Raw genomic sequence first — 20,227 nt, 5'->3', positions numbered from 1 at the left:
ATCAATACTAAAGAGAAATTCTGAAAGTATCGTCATTTCTTACCTTAAGGACAGAACTTTTAACATTAAAAAGGCTAAGATGATTGCTGATGTCTACAGTAACATTGCAGTTACCTAAATCACTGAAAAACTTCATATTATATATAAACACTTCTAAAAGGTATATTTCACTATAATCTCCTTTTTAAAATAAAAGTCTATATTTTGAATTTAAAATATTTCTTATAAAAGAAATGCTCATTTACTCTAAATAAAAACACACCTCATATGCAATTAGAACTATAGAATTATTTTAGAACCTTTATTTTTGCTAGGAAAAGTGTTTTCTTTGGAGCCATAAAAATCAGTCATGTATTTTTACAAACTGGAGCAATAATTCTGTGGTGTTTGTAAAAACACAAATACAACAGAGATTTTATTTTAAGCGGCAAATAGTATATTTTGGAATAAAAGTGAAGACAAGTTCTTGTAGAACACAAATGCTGTATACATTCTACAAAGTATAATCAGACAGAATACGTTAATTTTGTAATTTAAAATATGTATACCTCATATTCTTTTCTGCAAACTTTCAAAATGTCATTTTTTGAAGAAGCCTGAAAGATAATTAGATTTCTTCATTAATGTATAGCACCAACTAATCAATAATGAAATCATATAGCAAAGAACAAAATATAGTAAAAGTCTATTTAGATAAACTAGGAACTTCACTCACTTGCATAGCTTCTTCTAGAAAAAAATAATTATTAAAGGTTTTATGGTTCTGGGACAACGTGATGGGCAACTTTAACATTTTATTCAAATTAAGCCATGTATTTATCCACCAAATTGGTATCTTTGTTTTTCTAACCATGAAAAGCATCAGAATTTGCATTTATCTCAAAAGGTGTTTTTCCCTATTTGTTCTAAAAAAGATGAACCACAATTTTTAGCAAAGGGAAACACCTATACAGACCAACATGTATGCACTAAAAACAAAATTCTTAACACCACTTTCCTCTTTCCCCACCAATCAAACCACTGCACCCCTTTTTCTACAAAAGCCTATTGATATCACTGATAAACCAATCTCCTGAAGATAGTGCCCTTGTATTTCACTTGTTCTGCAAAGCATCTCACATACCTATTCCTGCTGTATCAGTAATGATGAACATTTCAAGTATCAATCTTGAAATCTCAACAATCTTTGCTTCAGTTGCTTTCCCCAGTAATTTAAAGCAAAGGAAGGACTTATACACTTGTGATAATGCTCTTTGAAATACAGTATGGAAAGGACTGTGAAATGAGAGTCTATGTTGCACAATTCAAGAATACACTTATTTTGCTATCAGGCCTTGTGATTACAGTCTTTGTACTACTACTGACTTGACCTTTTACTTAAGCAACAGAAAATCCTGTAGGAGTCAACAGAAGCTGTGCTCTCTTGTATCAACGCTGAGGTTGGTCTTATGCCTCTTTATAGAATTTCCTCTTGAATGCTGGCAACAAAATCTCAGCTCTTAAAATCTGAATTTAAAAGCAGGCAGTACTAGAGTCAAAGCCAAATATTTTCTCAGAATACTTGGTAGTTAGATAAAATATGAGCACTACAATTTAAATGCATATTCTGGAAAATGCATCTCTCAAAGAAATAAATGGAAAAGTGGTTATGGTTATGGAAAAGAATATAGATAAAAGACACTATGATGCTGCAAATAGTAAGCAATATTGTTCACTAAACAGAGAAAAAAGCAGTGATCAAAGAAGCAAAACAGCAGCCAGAACCTCTAAAAATCCCAAAGTCTTTGAAAATGAAGCATAAGCCACGATCCCCCTTCAGCTCGTCACTGCTTTCTACTTAGAGAGATGTTTCCATCTGTTTTCAGAAGTGAAGGGAACATAACAATAAAAAAAATGTGACTGACCAAAAATAGAATTTCACATAAAATGATGGTTCTGTGTTTTATTTAAAAAATAATAATAATAAAAAAAAGTGTCTGGGAACAATCATGCCTTTCACAGAAGATGATCAATGGCTATGTACTCTGGACTTCGTAGATGTTCATATACGTTTTAGTGCCTTTTTTCTATTAACAATCTGAAAAACAGTCTGTGACTAATTCCACTTATTGCTTCTAGGGTTGTCATTGGCACATTTAGATATGGTAACTTCAGATCAAAGGCTCATCAATATCTTGGAAGGGATCCAAAGAAAAGTTCAATAGGTCAGTGGGATGCCAGAATCTTTAGGATTCAGACTGTCCATAGCAGGACTCAGAAACAGCCAATTTGTGCCAACACCCTGTACCTACACCTCTCTGAAGCTACTACATTGCTCTCTGGAATCATAGCATTCACTAAAAAAATAAAAAGCAAGTAATCAAACACAGATGTCTACCCGAGTCTGAGATGAGCCTGGAACTATAGCTCTTAGACTTGTGAACTCATTTTATTAAGATATTAACTAAGCTGCACAACAATGATAGCTAACTGTGACATTTAAGTTACTTAATTCTTCATGTAAGAAATGGGAGGGAAGACATCACAGATCTACACAATTTATTGTGAGCCACTTAGGTTGCAACACAAGTTAATGGCCTTTGGGAGAGTCCAACATTTCTTTCCACCACAATCCAGTCAAAAAGAAGCCAAGCCCAAAGAGCCTAGTAGAGCCAATGGAGAATGCCCTTACCCTGATGTTCCTATCAGTTGAAATGTCTATCATCTTGGTTGATCGGTTATTCACCCCTCATACAGATTGCGCAGATCACAACACATCTTCCATTCTTCTCCTATTCTGGCCTTCCTTCTCCATGTGCTGCCATGTCTTTTCATGATGAAATCTTCCTCTCTCTTTGGAGATCAACCGAGTGGTTGTTTCAGTTCCCATGGGAACCACGCAGTGACAGCTGCAATCTATCAATTGGCAGTGAGCCTCGCTATATGCCCAGCCCATCGCATTTTACTGTACCTGCCGCCAACAATGATGTCCTGCACTCCACCCTGTCATCTGATCACTTCACTGAGGACTCGGTTGAAAATTGAAATCCTCAGAAATCTTCTTTCCATTGCCGTCTCTGTGACAGACAGTTGTTGCCCCTCTATCTTCATCAGTGCCCATGTTTCGCTGCTGTACAATGTTGCTGGCAGTACTGTTGAGTTGAAGAGGTTGGCGCATGTTGCCTTGTTGATTTTTCCTTGGAGGACATCCTTGATAGAACTGATTGCGCCAACCTGCTTGCTTTCTTTGGGAAAGATCATGGCACATGTTAATTTCTTAGCCCAAATAGAAGTATTGCTCAACTTCAGACTGTTATTTGAGTTTTTGGCAAGGCATCAAATCAAAGTTTCATCTTGGAGGGGTTCATTTTTAGTGTGACTTGGCTGCTTCTTGTGTTGAACTCTTGCAGCATTTTCTGTAGTTTGATAGTATTTTCGGCAATTAACACAGTATCGTCCATGAATCTAAGGAGGCTTAACTGCTCTCCATTTATGTTGATTCCACCCTTCCCATTCATCAGACTCATTACCATTTTGAGGCAGGCTGTGAAGAGTTTTGGTGAAACTGTGTCTTCTTTTTTAACTGGGATGCGAAGGTGAGTATCAAACAGAGTTCTATGTGTAGTGCAGTCAGAATTTGCTTCCTTTAGTAGTTTGATGTAGTTTGTGTTGCTGCCCTTCTCTGCAAGAGCTTTCAATACTGCATTGATCTTGACATTGCAGAACGCTTTTTCATAGTTGAAGAAGGCAATGCATAAAGGGAATTTGTATTCCCCTGACCATTCCAATAGCTAGTGTATAGTGAAAATATGGTCCATTGTGCTGAAATTCCTTCAAAAACCTGCCTGTTCCTAATCCAGACTCAGAGTCGGTTTGTTGTTATTTTGGTGAACAGCTTGTAGACATGTGAGAGCAGGCCTATTAGATGATAGTTCTTTAGAGATCTTCATGATCGCCCTTCTTGTACAGCAAAATGACATTGGACTCCTTTCAGCTAAATGGCATCTTCTGCATTTCCAAATAATGGCCAAGCCTCTGAGCAAGGGTTTCCCAGAGGTCTTGACCTCCAGCTCTTATTTCAGTTGTCAGTCCATCTTTTCCTGGGGGTTTTCCTTCCTTCTTTTGGTAAACTGCATGTCTAACTTGTTCAGCTGTCTTAGATCTAAGATCGGCCTCCAATCCTCATCCTTTTTCAGTACCAGCAAGTATTTTGAGTAGAAACCCCTGCTCTTGTGAGGGCCAGCTCTATTGCTCCTATCCAGAGGAGAGAGTCCACTTCTTGCCTTAGTAGAAGCCTATGAGAAAGTTCCTTGAAGAAGGATGGGGAAAGGGAGTGGAAGCAAGAGAATGACTGTAAGGTGTATCCTGATATTCTGACCTCCCAGGCCCACTGCGGTGATCCACTCCCAAGCCTGGTGGAAATGGACAAAGAGGTCCCCAAAAGGAGGGAAGTGAGCTATAGGGTGCAACTGTAAAATCAGAAGAATGGGAGGATTCCAACCTTCAATCAACCCATCAAAAGTGCTGTTTAGATGATGCCTAAGTGGTTGCAGATGAGTGGCCCTCTTCCTCTGAAACTTGTCTCTCTTTCTGGAGGGTTCTGCAGGTCTTTGGTACCCCTAGAACTGAGCAGGGCATGATCTCTGGGCATTCTGTGAGCTACTAAAACACTTCTTGCTCATAGGTGTATAAATTCCCAAGGAATGTCGGGTAGCCCTGGAGTCCTTAAGCATGTGCAGAGAGTCATCCATGGTCTCTGAGAAAAGAGTTTTGTTACCATCAAAGGGAAAGTCCTCTCCCATGTTTTGTACCTCTCTTGAAACCCCTTAAAGCTGGAGCCAGGACACCCTGTGCCATAGAGAGAGACATGACAGCAGTATCCAGGGCATCTAAGGACACTTGGAGAGCAGTACTCGCTAACAGCTGACCCTCTGCAACAACAGACTGGAATTGTTCCTTGCAGTCATGCGGCACATGTTCAGTAAAGGCTGTGAGCATGTTGTAATTAGTAAAGTTACATTTGGCAATGATCACTTGATAGTTCACAAGCTTCAAATGCAAGGTTGCAGAGGACTAAGACTTTTGCCCAAAGAGGTCCAATCACTTCTGATCCTTATTATAGGGAGTAGCCCTCCAAAAATGCTGACTACTCCATTTATTCACAGCATCCATCCTGAGGGAATTAGGTGGGGAATGGGAAAACAAAAGGCAAAGTCCTTAAAATGGTATATAATTCTTCTTGTCTGTCCTTTTGAAAATTGTGGAATAGTGGTTGGCATCTGCCATTCAGTCTTAGCCAGATCCAGGAGAGCCTCATTAATAGGTAGCGCCACTCTGAAAGGTGCTGCTGACTGCAAAATATCAAGCAGCCTGTGCTGTTGGTCTTTGATCTTCCCAGAGGGATGTGCAGAGTGTCCAATATCATTCTAATGAGGTCCTGGAATTGTCTGAAGTAATTGGCAATGGAAGGAGAGAGAGAGAGAGGCATGAGCACCTCATCCAGTGATGACAATGTCAATGGCACTTTGAGGAGTTGGAGGCTAGGGCAGACAAGGAATTCACCCCTGAAAGGTCTCCTCCTGCTTTGGAAGGGTAAAGAAAGTATCTGGATCCCCAATTTCCATAAGAGATGGTACTGGTGATTTATTGAATTGTTGTCGAGAGGCAGCCCATGGGGCCCAATACTGCCATTGGGAAGGTGGCAGACAGGTTTGGTTCCACCGTGATTGATGTGCCGCAAAGTCCTCCCTGCATGAGAGCAGATTCTCAAAGGGGTACGTAGGAGAACCCCTAACAGAAATCAAAGAGACCAGCTGTGAGTCCTCCTCTTCCTTCCTGTCCTCCAGTGGGGGTGGGGGGTAGCCAATGAGAATGGAAGAGAGCACAGTGCCACAGAGTGGTCTGAGCTGGTACCTGACAGCAACAGGGATGCTGGCTCATTCAGCACCGATAGATCACTCAAGTATTGTAACTCCTGTGGTACCAGAAAGGACACCAGTACCGACATTGTAGTCAAGGTCACCATGGTTGGAGCCGACGGTACCAGTAACAATGAGTGTACCACAGGCTCTATCAGATGCAGATACCTGCTTGATATCAAGGGTATTGCTTGTACAGTCACCCCCCACTGAGTTCCTTGCATCAGTACCGATGACTGGGTTAAGGCCAACAGCAACAATGTCTGAGCTGAGTGCTTCAGTGCCAATGGCAGAGCTCAGCTTGATAGTACCATGTGTTTCTTCTTACTGGTGGAGGGTACAGGAGCCCACTCTGAGCAGTGTTTCCTCTGCTTGGAACTTCGGGGCTTTGCAGGCCTGCCAGTACTGGAGAAAGAGTCCTTGGCCTCCACAGTACCCTTTGAGGACTTCAGTGGGGACCTGGTCTTTTTTGGAGCTGGTTCCTTAGATATGGAGTCTATGCTCCTCTTTTTGGGATTATTCCCAGAGAGTTCTAAAGTCTTCCCTTTCTTAGGAGAACCTTGGGACATGCTTGACAGGACACTGTATCTGTCTGAGGATAAATGTACAAAGGAGCAAGGAGAGGTCTCCTGACCTGGCTGAGAGGTTGCAGGGAATGTTTCATTGTTGCAACCTAATGGCCCCCTCCCTCAGGGGGTCCCATGGGGAGGCAGATTAGCATTGTATGTTGCTAATGCTGTTGCAAGCATAGCAAGGCATTTGGGGAAAGGTTAAAAGTTATGAATGCAGAACGAAAGGTTTCTTTACAGGCGCAAAAGGCCGGAGGGGGAAGGAAAGGAGGAAAAAAAATGGGTTAACTTGATATTCCAGCTAAACCCGAAGATAAGGAGCTAACTCCGGCCCAACGACATTGCACACACTCTGCTACCTGCCAAGAAAGAATGGAGAGGAGTCCACCCCACCCCAACCAGCCGCGAGAGAGGAGAGTTGCTGAACAAAATTGCAGGGGACACGAAAAGGAGTGAGACAAGGTCAACCAGGGAAAAATAACCCTCTCATAGCCCTGAAGCTGGTGTGTTTTGGAAAAGCTGAGGAAGCCACAGAAGGCCAGTTTGAACTGGCACACAGAGCGTGGGGAACAAAGGTCCCTGAAGGAGACACCCCCAAGAGGCCCCAGGACTTAAAAACCCTCCTGGGAGCTGAGGAAATCAGAGATCAACAGCGGACCTTGGACGACCCCGTGCACAGGACAAGATCTCCCATCCACCCTTCCCCCAATTCTTGAGTTACGCCCAGGCTTGGCCAGCCTCAGGTAGTGCAGATGCGAGTATGAAACTGGGTTAGGGCTTGGGGCACTAATGCTTTCTTCCTTCCTTTGAGTGACATGGGGAACCCCCAGCACTCCTTAGCTGTTATTTTATTATTTTATCAATACAGTTTTAAAACCCAGTTACTTGGTGTGCTCCATCATCTCCTCCCCTAACAGTCCTGTGGCCTCAGCCTGATCACCTGACATATCAGGCAGATGGGTAACAAAAATCTGTCACACCATCGCCAACAGCCTGAGCTTGATGTCCCTGTTCTTCCTAGCCCTGGACTTAAGGGCTAAACAAAAGGAGCACTCTGGAAGATATGGGACTCCCCAGGCAACAGACACTTCCAGTGTCTGTTGCTCACCAGTACAGCGTCCCAGCAGGAGAGGAAATATTTGAAGTCTGGCAAATCAGGCATATCCCACTAAGAGAAGACAAGTCTCCCGGGGGGGAGGGGTTAAAAAAAAAAAAAAGTCCTCTCACCTAAAACTAATTAACTGTACAAACACTAACAACTCTTCTAAAACTAACTTACTTTAACAGATAAAAAGTGAAGAGGAAGGCACAATATGCTCTAGGTTGGATCATGCTAGTTTCCCCAGGCCAAAGCAGTAGAGAAGGCATGGAGGCAGTTTGCCCATACACCCTATATAGCCTTGGAGTCTGCCACAAGAAGGCATAGGATGCATGGGCCTAATGAGCACTCCTAGCTAGAAATTGCCTATGAAGTATTTCCGAGGTGCATGCACACCTGAAGTGAAACGCCCATAGGGACACTACTTGAAAAAGAAAATTGGATATTTTGGGTAGAAAATGGTTAAATTATTCAATGTAATCTTTCTGTACAGTTAATTTACTTAAAGGAGGCAGAAATAAGTTACCTCAGTTGAAATTGTGTTATGGCACCAGTTTACTGCAATTCTTTTAAAAAAGTGTAATTGGATCATCCATGACTGCACCTAGTTAGGGAGTTAGTTCTGAGACGCACCCAAAAGAGGATTTATAGATCTCTCTAAGCACCATTCAGGGTAATATAGTTTGTTACTAACTCAAAGTAGAGTCTCTTTATGGTTGCTGGGGTTTTGGTAACTCAGTAAAGAGGGGTTATCGAAGGAAAAAGTGTCAGATTAGGAGTGACCTGAAATAGAAAGGACAGTCAATCAGGAGCACTGGACCACCTATATTCATTGATTGCCCTTTCTATATGACAATGGACTTCAAAAGATCATTTATTCTAAAGCCCGAATCTATACTTACTTTGAACTACATCTGAACAAGAGTTATGTAGTCCCTGGTTTTATATTCCGTAGTATGTTAATGAATTCTTACAACTCATTCTTACTCTTTTCAGCCCCTAGAATAGACAGATACCATATTTACTGCTTTGAAGCATTACATAAGCTGGCTTGCTCTCCAATGTGTCAAATACTTTTATAGTTATGGTCTTGCTCAAAGTTCACAAGATAGAAGAATTGTCTCAAACTGACTGCACATTTGACTTTTGACCAGAAGTCTCAAATGTGACTGTCATTTCATCCAAGGCTATTGTGGATGAACTTGAGCAGAAGCACAAAGATTTGAGAGGCTTGGTGACCTAAAGTAAAATGCCGCATTCCTTTGTCATACAGTTTCCAGCCGTCACACAGATTTTTGCTGTTTAAGCTGGTTTCAGTTCCCCATAGAGATAACACATTTTTTAGGGAGGATGTCAGGAAAGTGACCATGGAGCTTCCAGAATCATGTAATATAAACATCATACAAATTAAGCATTGTAAGCTGAGAAGGCTCTCTCAGTATCATAAAGAACTTGTTTACACTATAATCATCTGTGCTTCACTCAGTTATACTGAATCGCTTTAAGAACAAATTATACCATGCATCCACACTAGTTATGGCTTTACCCATTTAAGTTTCGCTCTACAACCACATTTGCACCATTTTAAGCCAATTTAGCTCCAGTGGCTTGAGGGTTCCTGAAGAGCATCAGAACAAAAAGATATAGGCTACATTTTACCATTGCCTTAGCTGATAAACTTCCTGCGTGTTCACTACCAGACTCCATTCTCTGCCCCCACAACCATGATCCTTAGTCATGCCTCACTACCCATATTCCTGCAAGGTAACTATCTCTCTGGAAATGCTCTCCCCAGGGTCTGCTAACAGTCCCCATTCCAGCTCTGAAAGTCCTCAGCCACAAATCCAGTACAACTCTTCCAACATAATTAAAAGGAAAAGATGGATACTTAGAAAGATACAAGATCATATAAATATCTTTCCCAATTTATTTTACTTATTTTACTAATATTTAGGGTTCATAAAATATTTTTATATTTTATAAAATAGAAAATAAAAATATTTTACTAATATTTTCTTCCTGCATTCCCTTTTTCCTCCAAAGGTCACGCTGTTGTTATCCTAAACACTTTTAGATCGAAGAGCTATAAATCTAAATTTTGGCCTGTTAATTTCCAAGAAGAGAACTAAAACTGGTTTAGGTCCTCCCCCTCTCCCAAAAATACTACAAAAGATTTGATGAGGTTCAATTTAGGTTTTTTTTAAAAAAAAAAGGGCAGAGCTTCAGTTAACCAAGAACATGATGGTATGAATCATAGGTGTACACAGAAAATGATTGCTTGACCTATTTCATAGTTCTAAAAGTAATTGCAGAATATTTCCCCCAAAATTAAATACAGTATAAAGGTGTAGATGTAATAAATGAATTTAACTTGCCATACTACTGTTCACAAACTGCAGTGTTCTGTTATGTTTAATACTGATCATGGAAGAAAATTAGAAAACCTCACCTGTTTACATGCTTGTCGACATTCCACAACAATAGCTAGTTCACAGCAACCTAAGCCAACCCAACCATCAGACTTTTTCAAAACACCTTTAAAATAAAATGACAGCAAATATTATAATAATACAGGTGGCTACAACAAAAATACCTGACTAACTCTACGACTAAGCCAAAGTAGCTAAGAGGGAAAATAACTAAAAAATAGACATTCCTCTTATCTTTTAGTGCCATGTCTCCTACATGTTATGGAAATCAGATATGTGCAGTTTATTGTAGACTTTATTTAATAGTATATTTTCAATCAATTATTTAAATTAAAAGGAATGTAACCTATTACATTTCTCTTGCCTTTTTGAAACTTTCAGTCCCTTCCTGGCTTTACTCTTCTCTTTCTCCTTTTCTACAATAGATTTTGATGCATCTTTTCCTGAATTATGTTCAATAACAGTCTCATTTTTCTTTTGCTCCACCACAGATTCTTATATAACTGCTTTTCCCACACCATATTCTCTATATTTCTCCCCAACTCCACTTTTTCCTGTTTCTTTCTTCTCTCACTTTTCCCCACAAAATGCCTTAATACAACAATTCTCTTTTCTAATTTACACAATTTATCTCTTCCCCTGTCTCTCTCCATGTAGTTTATCATTCATGGTTTTGTCCAACAAAGCTAAACACCATAAAAAAGGACTGCCTCAGCTGCAGCAGCTTTTTGGGTGGAGGGGAGATGGTGGACCTGTAACAGTACAGATCATATGAGCCCCGGATCCAGATGCAGGGTCCTAAAATCTGCTACCATTAATTTCTTAGAAAAAAATTAAAATAAGTTTCAGGATATTCCTGCATTATAGCCTTCCTCTAGGAAACAAGTTGTTAGTAGAGGTAGAAGAGAAAACAAATAGACTAACTGAAAGCCCTAACATGCACATTTATATCTTTTAGAAGATTCCTTGGAAACCTTCTTCCATTCCTATGGTCTCGGCTGCCATTTCAGTTGACAGAGTTAAAAATGGCTGGAGGTCCAAAAACTATGACAGAAAAGGCAGTCTGGCGTTTTGGGGAGAGATTAACAGTTTTTAAAAAGTGTTGCTTTTCCCTCTCTATTCCCTCAGCTGCCTTTTCATTTTCTCCCTCTCTTAGTTCCCTCACTTGCCCTTTCACACAACATGTATAGCAGGGGTCAGCAACCTATGGCACATGAGCTGATTTTCAGTGTCATTCATACTGCCCAGGTCCTGTCCACCGGCCTCGGGGCTCTGCTGCCGGCCTGGGGTTCCATTCGCCGGTCCCCTGCCAGCTGAGGGACCAGTTGCCAGCCCTGGGGGCTCTGCTGCCAGCCTGGGGTACCACCCACCAGCCCTCTGCCAGCCGGGGTTCTGTCCACTGGCCCCAATCAGCCCACTGTTGTCCCCAGGTCCCAGCCACCAGTCCGGGTGGCTCCGCTGCTGGCCTGGGGTCCCAGCTGCCAGCCCAGAGCTCTGCTCCTTACCTCAGCCCGCACTCTGCAGCCACCCCCAGCTGTGGCCCACTGGCACCAGCCTGGGACAGTGAGAGGTACAGACAGGGGCAGGACGGGACATAGCTCAGCATCTCCACCTTAAAAATTGTTCCAGCACCACTGGAATATTTTTAAGTCCTGATTTGCTGCTTACATCACTATCATACCACATGGAACAGCGCACTGCATTTGACGTTGTGCATGCCGTCTGTCGCGATTTCTTTTTTTCACTGTGAGTTGAGGGATACATTTGACAAAATGTCAGCTCCTAAGAAAGTGAAGTTAGATATCCATTCATTTCACCCTTCTTGGACACACATGGATTTATCATTGAAGGACTGTGCTGTTTGTGCTTTCTGTTGTGAAAGTTTGTCGCACATCAAGTGTTCGACGACATTTTCAAACAAAACATGAGAAAACCTCTCTTGATGAAGCAGACAAGATGGAATCAATCAAAAAGTCAGTAACAGGATATGAGAAGCAAAGCAGTATTTTTAAATGCTTAAGTGCAAGTAAAAATCAAGCTACAGAAGGAAGTTACAAGATTGCATAGTGCGATGCAAAAAATGAAAAGCTGTTTACAGGTGGGTAAATATATAAAAAGTTTTTCTCAGCAGTTCGGAGGTTTCGTTCAATGATTTGCCAAATAAAAATGTGATCATATCTAGAATAAAAGAACTGCCCGTCTCTGCCAAAACAGTTGAGAGACACATAAGCGAACTGGCAGAAAACATTAACAAAAAGCAGACAACTGCATTAAAAGACACAGCACTGTTTGGCATTGCAGCTGATGACAGCATGGATATAAACGATGTTCCAAGTTTGGCAGCTGTTGCAAGATATTGTGCTTCCAATGAAATCCAAGAGGAACTTTGTTGCCTAAAACCCCTGCATGGCACAACAAAGGGGCAAGATAGTGTGGAAATTTTTTTAAATCATTTCGAAGAACAAAGAGTTGACATCAGAAAAATATTGTGTGTGACAACAGAAGGGAACTGTAAAGTTACTTGAAGATCAAATTGGCCATCTGACAGTCAAATTTCACTGCATGATCCATTAAGAAAACCTGTGTGCTAAAATTTCTAATTCAGAGCTTAAAAATGTGGTGAATACTGTGGTACAAATTGTGAATTTCCTTGTTGCTCGATTTGCTTTGACTCACAGCCAGTTTCAAGCACTGCTACATGAGACAGGCAGTGCATATAATGACATTCAACTTCACAGCAACATTCGGTGGCTAAGTCGTGGCAAGGTTTCGGTGCCTTTGTAAACTGTTTTGATGCAATCAAGAACTTTTTAATCAGAAAAAGACAAAAACTACCCCAAACTGAATGATGATAAATGGCTGTGTAAGCTCATGTTTCTAACCAACATCACCACTCATCTAAACGAACTCAAGTGCGTCTTCAGAGTGCAGGGCAAATGGTTCTGGATCTTTATGAAGTCTGGAAGGTATTTGTTGTAAAACTATCAGTTTTTTCTTGGGGTATTCAAATTTCGACTTTCCACTACTTCCAACACATAAAAGAGCTATTGACACGTTGCACTGTCAGTGTCGATGAGACTGGAATGTACATGCAAGAACTGAAATCAGAATTTTCTGACAGATTTCAGGATTTCCAGTGATTTGGCCCAATGCTTTCTTTTCTAAACAAACCTGAAAAGTTCAACAAAAGCAACTTGGATTTGTCTGTATTTCAGTGGATGGGAGTTGAAGATTTCAAAATGCAACTCATTCAATTAAAAAGCTCAGAATTGTGGGCATCAAAGTTCATAGATCTGTGGAGTGCACTTGAAGCTACCAAAAGAGATCATGGGGTCTCTATTCTGAACTGTTGGATATCCCTGCCAGTGAAATTTAACTGTTTGAATAAAATTGCATTTGCGATGCTTTCAGCATTTGGATCCACATACCTGTGTATACAGGTATTTTCACACATGAAATCTGTTCTCTGTCCCTCTCAGAGCCAGTTAACAACTGATCATTCAGAAGCCTGTGTACAGCTTAAAGTATCCAAATACATGCCAGACATTGGAAAATTCAGCAAGGGAAAGCAAGGGCAAGGATCACATTAAACTGTTAAGATCTGCATTTCATTTAACTTTAAATGAAGCTTCTTAAACATTTTAAAACCCTTATTTGCTTTACATACAACAATAGTTTAGTTATATAATAATGACACAGAGAGAGAGACAGACCTTTTAAAAACGTTAAATATATTCCTGTAATGCAAAACCTTAAATTAGAGTGAATAAATGAAGACTTGGCATGCCACTTCTGAAAGCCTGCCAACTCCTGATGTGTAGGGATGTTGATTGCTTTGTTTAAGATCCATCTGCATGGAAGCCCTGCCACACTTGAATAGTCTGTACTGAATGTCTAGAGCTATTAAAAAGACACATTTCACCAATATATACCAATTATTTTATCAAGGAAATATGACATACATTGTGTGATATAATTCAAAATTGTAAGAGTAAATAAAATGGATTCTCACTTAGACAGACAACCAGTTCATAGGAAGGTCACATGGGGTAAACACCTATCCACAGTTAATCACAGGGTTAGCTGCCTGCTACGTGCTATTTTAGTATTTAATAATTAGATAGCAGTTGTTTCTGTGGAACTTTTGCATGAACAATCTTCAGGAATGTGGAGCTATGGAAAGAGACATCTTAAGAATAAATCCATGATACTGACAATTTCACTGAAAACGTCATTAAAAAATACCAATTGAAAAAAGTGAGAGAGAAAAGAAATCTTGTAAGATTTAAACAGTAAGACAAAATGCATGGCTACTGGTTAAGGCTCCATGTTTGTCACAGAGGTCATGGATTCTGTGACTTTGTAACCTCCGTGACTTCTGCAGCAACCAATACACCTGGCCCAGGAGCCATCTGAGCAGCTCAGGTAGTCCCCAAGCCAGGCACACTGGCTACTGCTGGGGCAGTCTTGCCCCCCACCCCATCTCCCAGCAGCAGGAGTTTGGGTATGGTGGGGGTCTCAGGGCTTGGATGCGGGGCACCCTGGTTCCTAGCCAATGGGGGCTACAGAACTGGGGCTTGGGGTGGAGCAGAGGCAGCACATAGAGCTAGGAGCTGGAGGTCGCCACTTCCCAGGAGCCAGGTAGGGAGCCTGCCCCAGCCCTGCCACTCCTCCCCCTCCCCCCAGCACCCATAGCACCTCCCAGGCCACATCTCCCACCCCCCCATGGCGCCCCCTCAGACTTTCCCCCCTTTTCAAGCACCCGCAGCACCCCCTGGGCCATCCCCCCCAGCACCCATGGTATCCCCCAGGCCGCCCCCACAAGTTTTAGTCAGGAGTATATAGTAAAAGTCATGGACAGGTCATGGGCCATGGATTTTTGTTTACTGCCCTTGACCTGTCCATGACTTTTACTAAAAATACCCGTAACTAAAATGTAGCCTTACTACTGATCAATCAGATCAAAACTTCCAGGGGACTGAAATCTCTGTTGCAATGAACTATGCCACAAAGACAACACTAAGACCAATCCACATTTACGACCACAGAGGTATACTACTGGCATGAAAAACTGAGTAATTAGGCAACTATATTTTGCAGTAGAAGGAGTTTGAGTGTTTCAAGTGTAGTTCCATGTAGATGACATTATTGTGAAACAAAGAAGTAATCCTATATTAAAGTTCAAGGTAGAACACACAAAGCAGCTACAGATGCATGCCAAGTTAAAGATGCCACAAGAACCTTGCTATGGTGTAAGTTTTATTGCATGTGTTCCTCTCTCAGGGGTATTGCAAAACCATCCGGTGATCTTGTGTATAACATCTGCTGCCACATCTAAAAAAAGTTGTGTTGAGTTATGCTAACAATAGCACACAAACTGATTTTGTGACTAAGGCAATCTGAACATACATTAATGGAGTTGTAACTTCTGTTCACAGCAGTCTGGAGCATGTACTTCTAATATTTTTTTGTGAGGTGTTCAAATAGTAGAGATTAGTGTACTACAGGCCTGAACAACTCAAAGCAGTGAGGGCCATATTACTCCAAAGAAAGCAGCTGAGGGCCGAAACCCACTGGCCCTGCCGAATCCTCTCCCCCTGCCCCGCTGAAACACATCCCCCGCCCCAGTACTGCCCGGCCCCGTGGAAACAACCCCTCCCTCACGCCACCTGGCCCGCGGAAACAACCACTCCTTCCCCAGTGCCGACCGCCGAAACAGCTGTCGGCCGAAAAGTAAGGTTTGGGGGCAGGGGTGATACTTTATTAAGAATTTTTCAATTAAAGCAAACAATTTTTTAAAAAATTTTATGAATCATGGAAATATGAAAAACATCTATTCCGTTGAAAGAAAACATTTGTACTTTTCATAATTACCTTGCAAATTTAATGAGAGATATCATCTCTTTTCGGCAACAAGCTTGTCGTACTCGGGGATCATATCTGAAGTGGATATTTTCAAAATGTCTTCCAAATGGTCATCAGTCAGAGAAGAACGTTGCTTGTTTTTATTCATGTTCATGATGGAAAATGTTTGTTCACATATGTAAGTGCTTCCAAAAATGCTGAACGTTTTCCGTGCAACTTCGATACGATTCTTGTATTTTTCATTGTTCAGACTTCTGTAGAAATCCCGCAGGCTGCTTTCTCTGTGCTTATTTCAGTAAACTGACAAACATTGAAGTTCAATAACCTCTAACTGCAAATCTAGTAGCATTTCCTCTGGATCTACAGAAAAAGGATCTTCAATCAGCTTCAACTGGACATCATCTTCTTTAGACAAAGTAAGTCTTCCGTCAAATTCTTCAATCAAAAGATTGATGTGCTTGGCATATTTTTCTCCTAACTCGGCATATTTCTGCTGAGGGAATATACTGTGCACAACTGGAAAGTGACACATTTCACCTTTTGACATCTGACTTTTGAAAAGTTTCAATTGCATTTTGAAAGCTTTCACTGCTGCACACATTTGAAATAAGTTGATTTTTTCCCTGAAGTTGAATGTTGAGATCATTCAGGTGTGCTGTAATATCACCAAAGAAAAAGACATCTTGATTCCAGGACTCATTTTCAAGCTCTGGGAATTTTATTGGCCCATTTTCTAGGAATTTTGCTACCTCCTCTTTCAAAGCAACGAAACACTGGAGCACTCTTCCTTGACTCAACCACCTCACTTCCGTATGGTAGATTAAGTCAGTGCATTTAGCATTTACCCTTCAAGAAAAGCTCGAAATGTCCTATGTTTTAGTCTTCTAGAACAGATGTAGTTTAAAATGGAAACTACCATTGACATTACATGCTCATATTTTAATGTTTTGCTACACAAAACCTGCTGATGCAGTGGTATTTGGTTATTTGTCTCCTGATAAATTCTTCAAGAAGAATAACTGCTCCAACATTTTTTCCGCACATAGCTGGAGCACCATCAGTACAAATGGCCACCAAGTTTGTGAAATCTAATCCAACTTATCATTCATGCACTTTGTCACTTCACCGGAGATTTCTTTTCCAGTTATGCAACCCATCATGGAGCACATGCCAGCAAGTTCTTCAGTAATTTCAAAGTTTTTATCAATACCTCTAATAAAAATAAGAAGTTGGACGGTGTCTTTTAAAATTGGTGCTTTCATCCACAGCTAGGGAGTAAAAGCAGAATTCACTGACTCTCTGCTTTAACTGATCACTTAGATTGAGAAATGTCAGCTATTCTTCTCTGTACAGTCATGCATGATAGACTGACATTCTCAAATATCCCCCTCTTTTCTCGACATAACTCAGATACAGCAATCAACATATACTTTTTTAAAAACTCGCCTTCTGTGAAGCATTTCCTAGCAGCAGCAATTTCCTTAGAAATTTGAAAGCTTACTTGAGTAACTCGATCAATCTCAGTGCTCACTTTCTTGAAAATGTGCTGTTCTCCACTAAGGTTTTTCACTGAACTGGCTGCTTTAATTATTTGTTCATTTGGGTTCAATTTGGTGAGATTGGGATGTTTAGTTTCAAAGTGCCGCTGAAGGTTGTATTCTTTCGGAATGGCTAATGTTTCGCGACACTCGAGGCACAGTATTTTGTCTCTGGAAACAGTACATAAGTATTGATTCATCCATTCAGTGTTGAAAACTCTGTGCTCTATTTTTCTCTTTTTCTTTTCACTCATAGTATCCATTATGAAGCTCAAGATCTTGTTGAATAAATTCACACACAAGGGAAACAGTGTCACACACAAAGAGAAGAGCTATCTCACGGCACATGGCACACTAGCAAGGCACTGATGGTGTGTGGAAGCCTGTAGAGGAAGAAAGAAATGGCGCGCATAGGGTGACCAGATCAAAGCAGTAAAATAGGACCCGCCCCCTCCCCGTTCAGCCCCAACATCACATCCCTCTTCAACCCCCCAGGGGTCACTATACTACTGCACACAGCAGTATCAAAAATTAAAAACTGAAAATGGATGCCCCTCTCCAGTCACCGACTCACTGCTCACCTCCTCACCCACCTTCCTCCAAGTATAAAGCCTCGCTGCCACTGCCCACTCGGATCGTCATCCCCCCATGAAATAAGGGGAGGGGAAAAGGGGAACAGTTTGAAGGGATTTTCTGGGGCTATGAACTAAGGGGAGGGGACAGCGGGACAGTGTGAAGGGATTGGATGTGACTGTCCAACACACAAACACAGGGGCTGCAGGGAGCCCAGGGGTGGGGGCAGTGTGATAGGGGCCAGAGAAGAGGCAGCAGTCGGGGCACGTCAGGTGCACACACACACACACACACACACACACACACACACACACACACACACACACACGTCTCCCCTGTGGATTTCCTGGCTGCTCACAGACAGTTCAATCCCCTCCTCCCCGATCACTACGGATGGGACCAACCAGCACAGTAGCTGTCCCGCCCCCAACCGAAGGGGGGCCTTGAGGGAGGGGCGGCCCAGTCCCCCCTCACAAGCTGACATGTGCAGGCCTGGTGTAGTATAAAAGAACGCACATTACATAAATGGTTCCTAAACTATGGTCTCTGGACCAGTGGTCCACAGATAGCTGACTAGTTAGATGGTGCGGGTTCTCTCTTTCTTGTTTCTAGCTGCTATAACATGTTAAAAGGCAGTTAAAAAGCAGAGTGGATTGATTTAAGTCAAAGCAATTTAAATACCTGATTTTATCTTGTTTTGCATTTTTACTTTTTAGTTATCTTCCTAAAGACCAAAGGACCATTTTTATCAGTGAGAGGAATTACTATATTATGATTACACATACAATGAAACTAGTTCAGACAATCCATCTGGACAAGTGATGGCAATTAAACAGGCTACTCTGATAGATAAAACATTGATAATGAAGATAGTTACTTCACTGCCACTTGAATCACTGTTAGTTGAAGTAACAGATCCAGGATTTTATCTCAAGGGGCTTCCCTAGGGATTTCATAAAAATTGATCATGTAGAATGCTCTCAGGAACATTGAGCATACAGATGAGAGTCAATGGGACTTAGGTGCTTTTGAAAATATGAGAGTTTGAGTATTAGAAGAGCTAGCGAACAGGAGCAGCAAACAGAGGAGTTTAGAAAGGGTGTGTGAGAGGGAGATACAGCTAACAAACATATGCTAAAAACTTAGGCCAATCACCCCCCCCCCCAAAAAAAACTAAAGAAGAGTAAAAATAATGCAGGCAGCATTCCAGCAGCAAACTGGAGGCTATCCATGTATGATTACCTGCCTTGCAGGCAGGTGGCATGTGTGTTCATTTGGGGTAAACATCTCCCGGCCCTCAGAGACTGAATACGGGCTCTTGAGATCGAATTGGAGGAGCTAAGGGAGACAAGACTTCCAGGGACACAGTGGAGCAGTCCTGCTCCCAGTCTGACAACCTTTGTGCTGTTGGTGAGAATGGAAGTCTCAAGGAAAGAGAACATAAAGCTGGAGCAGAGGGAAACGATCCTTCCAGATGATTTCATGGTATCATCTCACACTGATGCTACCCCTCCAGGGGTGGGGACCCCAGTTACTAGAAAGAGATAGGTAATAGTAATGGGGGATTTGATTATTAGAAATATAGATAGTTGGGTTAGTGATGACAGAGAACCACATGGTGAATTGCTTTCTGGGTGGGAAGGTTGGGAGACTCAGAAGACATATAGACAGACTTTTGTACAGTGCTGGGAAGGGGTAGGTGGTCATGGTACATGTAGGAACCAATTACATAGAGAGAGGTAGGAGAGAGGTCCTGGAGGCCAAAATAGAGCTGATAGGTAAGAGATTAAAGTCCAGGACCTCCATCATAGCATTCTTTGAAATGCTTCCAGTTCCATGTGTAGGGCCATTTAGACAAGCAGGGGTGCAGGGTTTTAATGAATGGATGAAACAATGGTGTTGGGAAAAGGGACTTAGGAACCTTTTGGTAAAAGAGGAGCCTGAACAGCAGTGGTCTCCAACCTTTTTACACATAAGATCACTTTCTGAATTTAAGTGCGACCCAAGATCTACCCTGCCCCTTTCCCAAAACCCAGCCCCACTCACTTCATCCTCCCTTCTCTCTGTCACTCACTCTCCCCTACCCTCACTCACTTTCCACCGGGATGGGGCAGGAGGTACGGGTTCGGGAGAGGGTAGGGCTTTGGGCTAGAGACAAGGGGTTTGGAGTGTGGGAAGGGGCTCCGAGTTCAGCCTAGGCCAGGGGGGTGAGATGCAGGAGGGGGTGAAAGGTGTAAGCTCTGAGAGGGAGTTTGGG

The 20,227-nt window shown here is 41.8% G+C and overlaps 1 protein-coding gene across 2 annotated transcripts in view; it reads right to left on the bottom strand.

The window, feature by feature from the left end:
* The window catches only part of RECK (reversion inducing cysteine rich protein with kazal motifs), a 109,085-nt gene that overhangs the window by 74,608 nt on the left and 14,250 nt on the right, over window positions 1–20,227 (bottom strand). Inside the window, exons 1-3 of one of the 2 annotated variants that reach the window (XM_050938158.1) lie at window positions 15,869–16,153; window positions 10,015–10,100; window positions 549–596 (exon numbers count right to left, since the gene is read on the bottom strand). In XM_050938158.1, the coding sequence (XP_050794115.1) occupies window positions 549–553 (5 nt within the window). In that variant the 5' untranslated portion in view covers window positions 554–596; window positions 10,015–10,100; window positions 15,869–16,153. Of the gene's footprint in view, window positions 1–548; window positions 597–10,014; window positions 10,101–15,868; window positions 16,154–20,227 lie in introns of those variants that run through there. The other variant, XM_050938157.1, reaches the window with a different exon arrangement.

The sequence above is a fragment of the Gopherus flavomarginatus genome, chromosome 2, assembly GCF_025201925.1.
Source record: "Gopherus flavomarginatus isolate rGopFla2 chromosome 2, rGopFla2.mat.asm, whole genome shotgun sequence".
Lineage (NCBI taxonomy): Eukaryota > Metazoa > Chordata > Testudines > Testudinidae > Gopherus > Gopherus flavomarginatus.
Note: the sequence above shows the minus strand (reverse complement) of the source record. Positions and strands in the feature narration are given on the sequence as shown.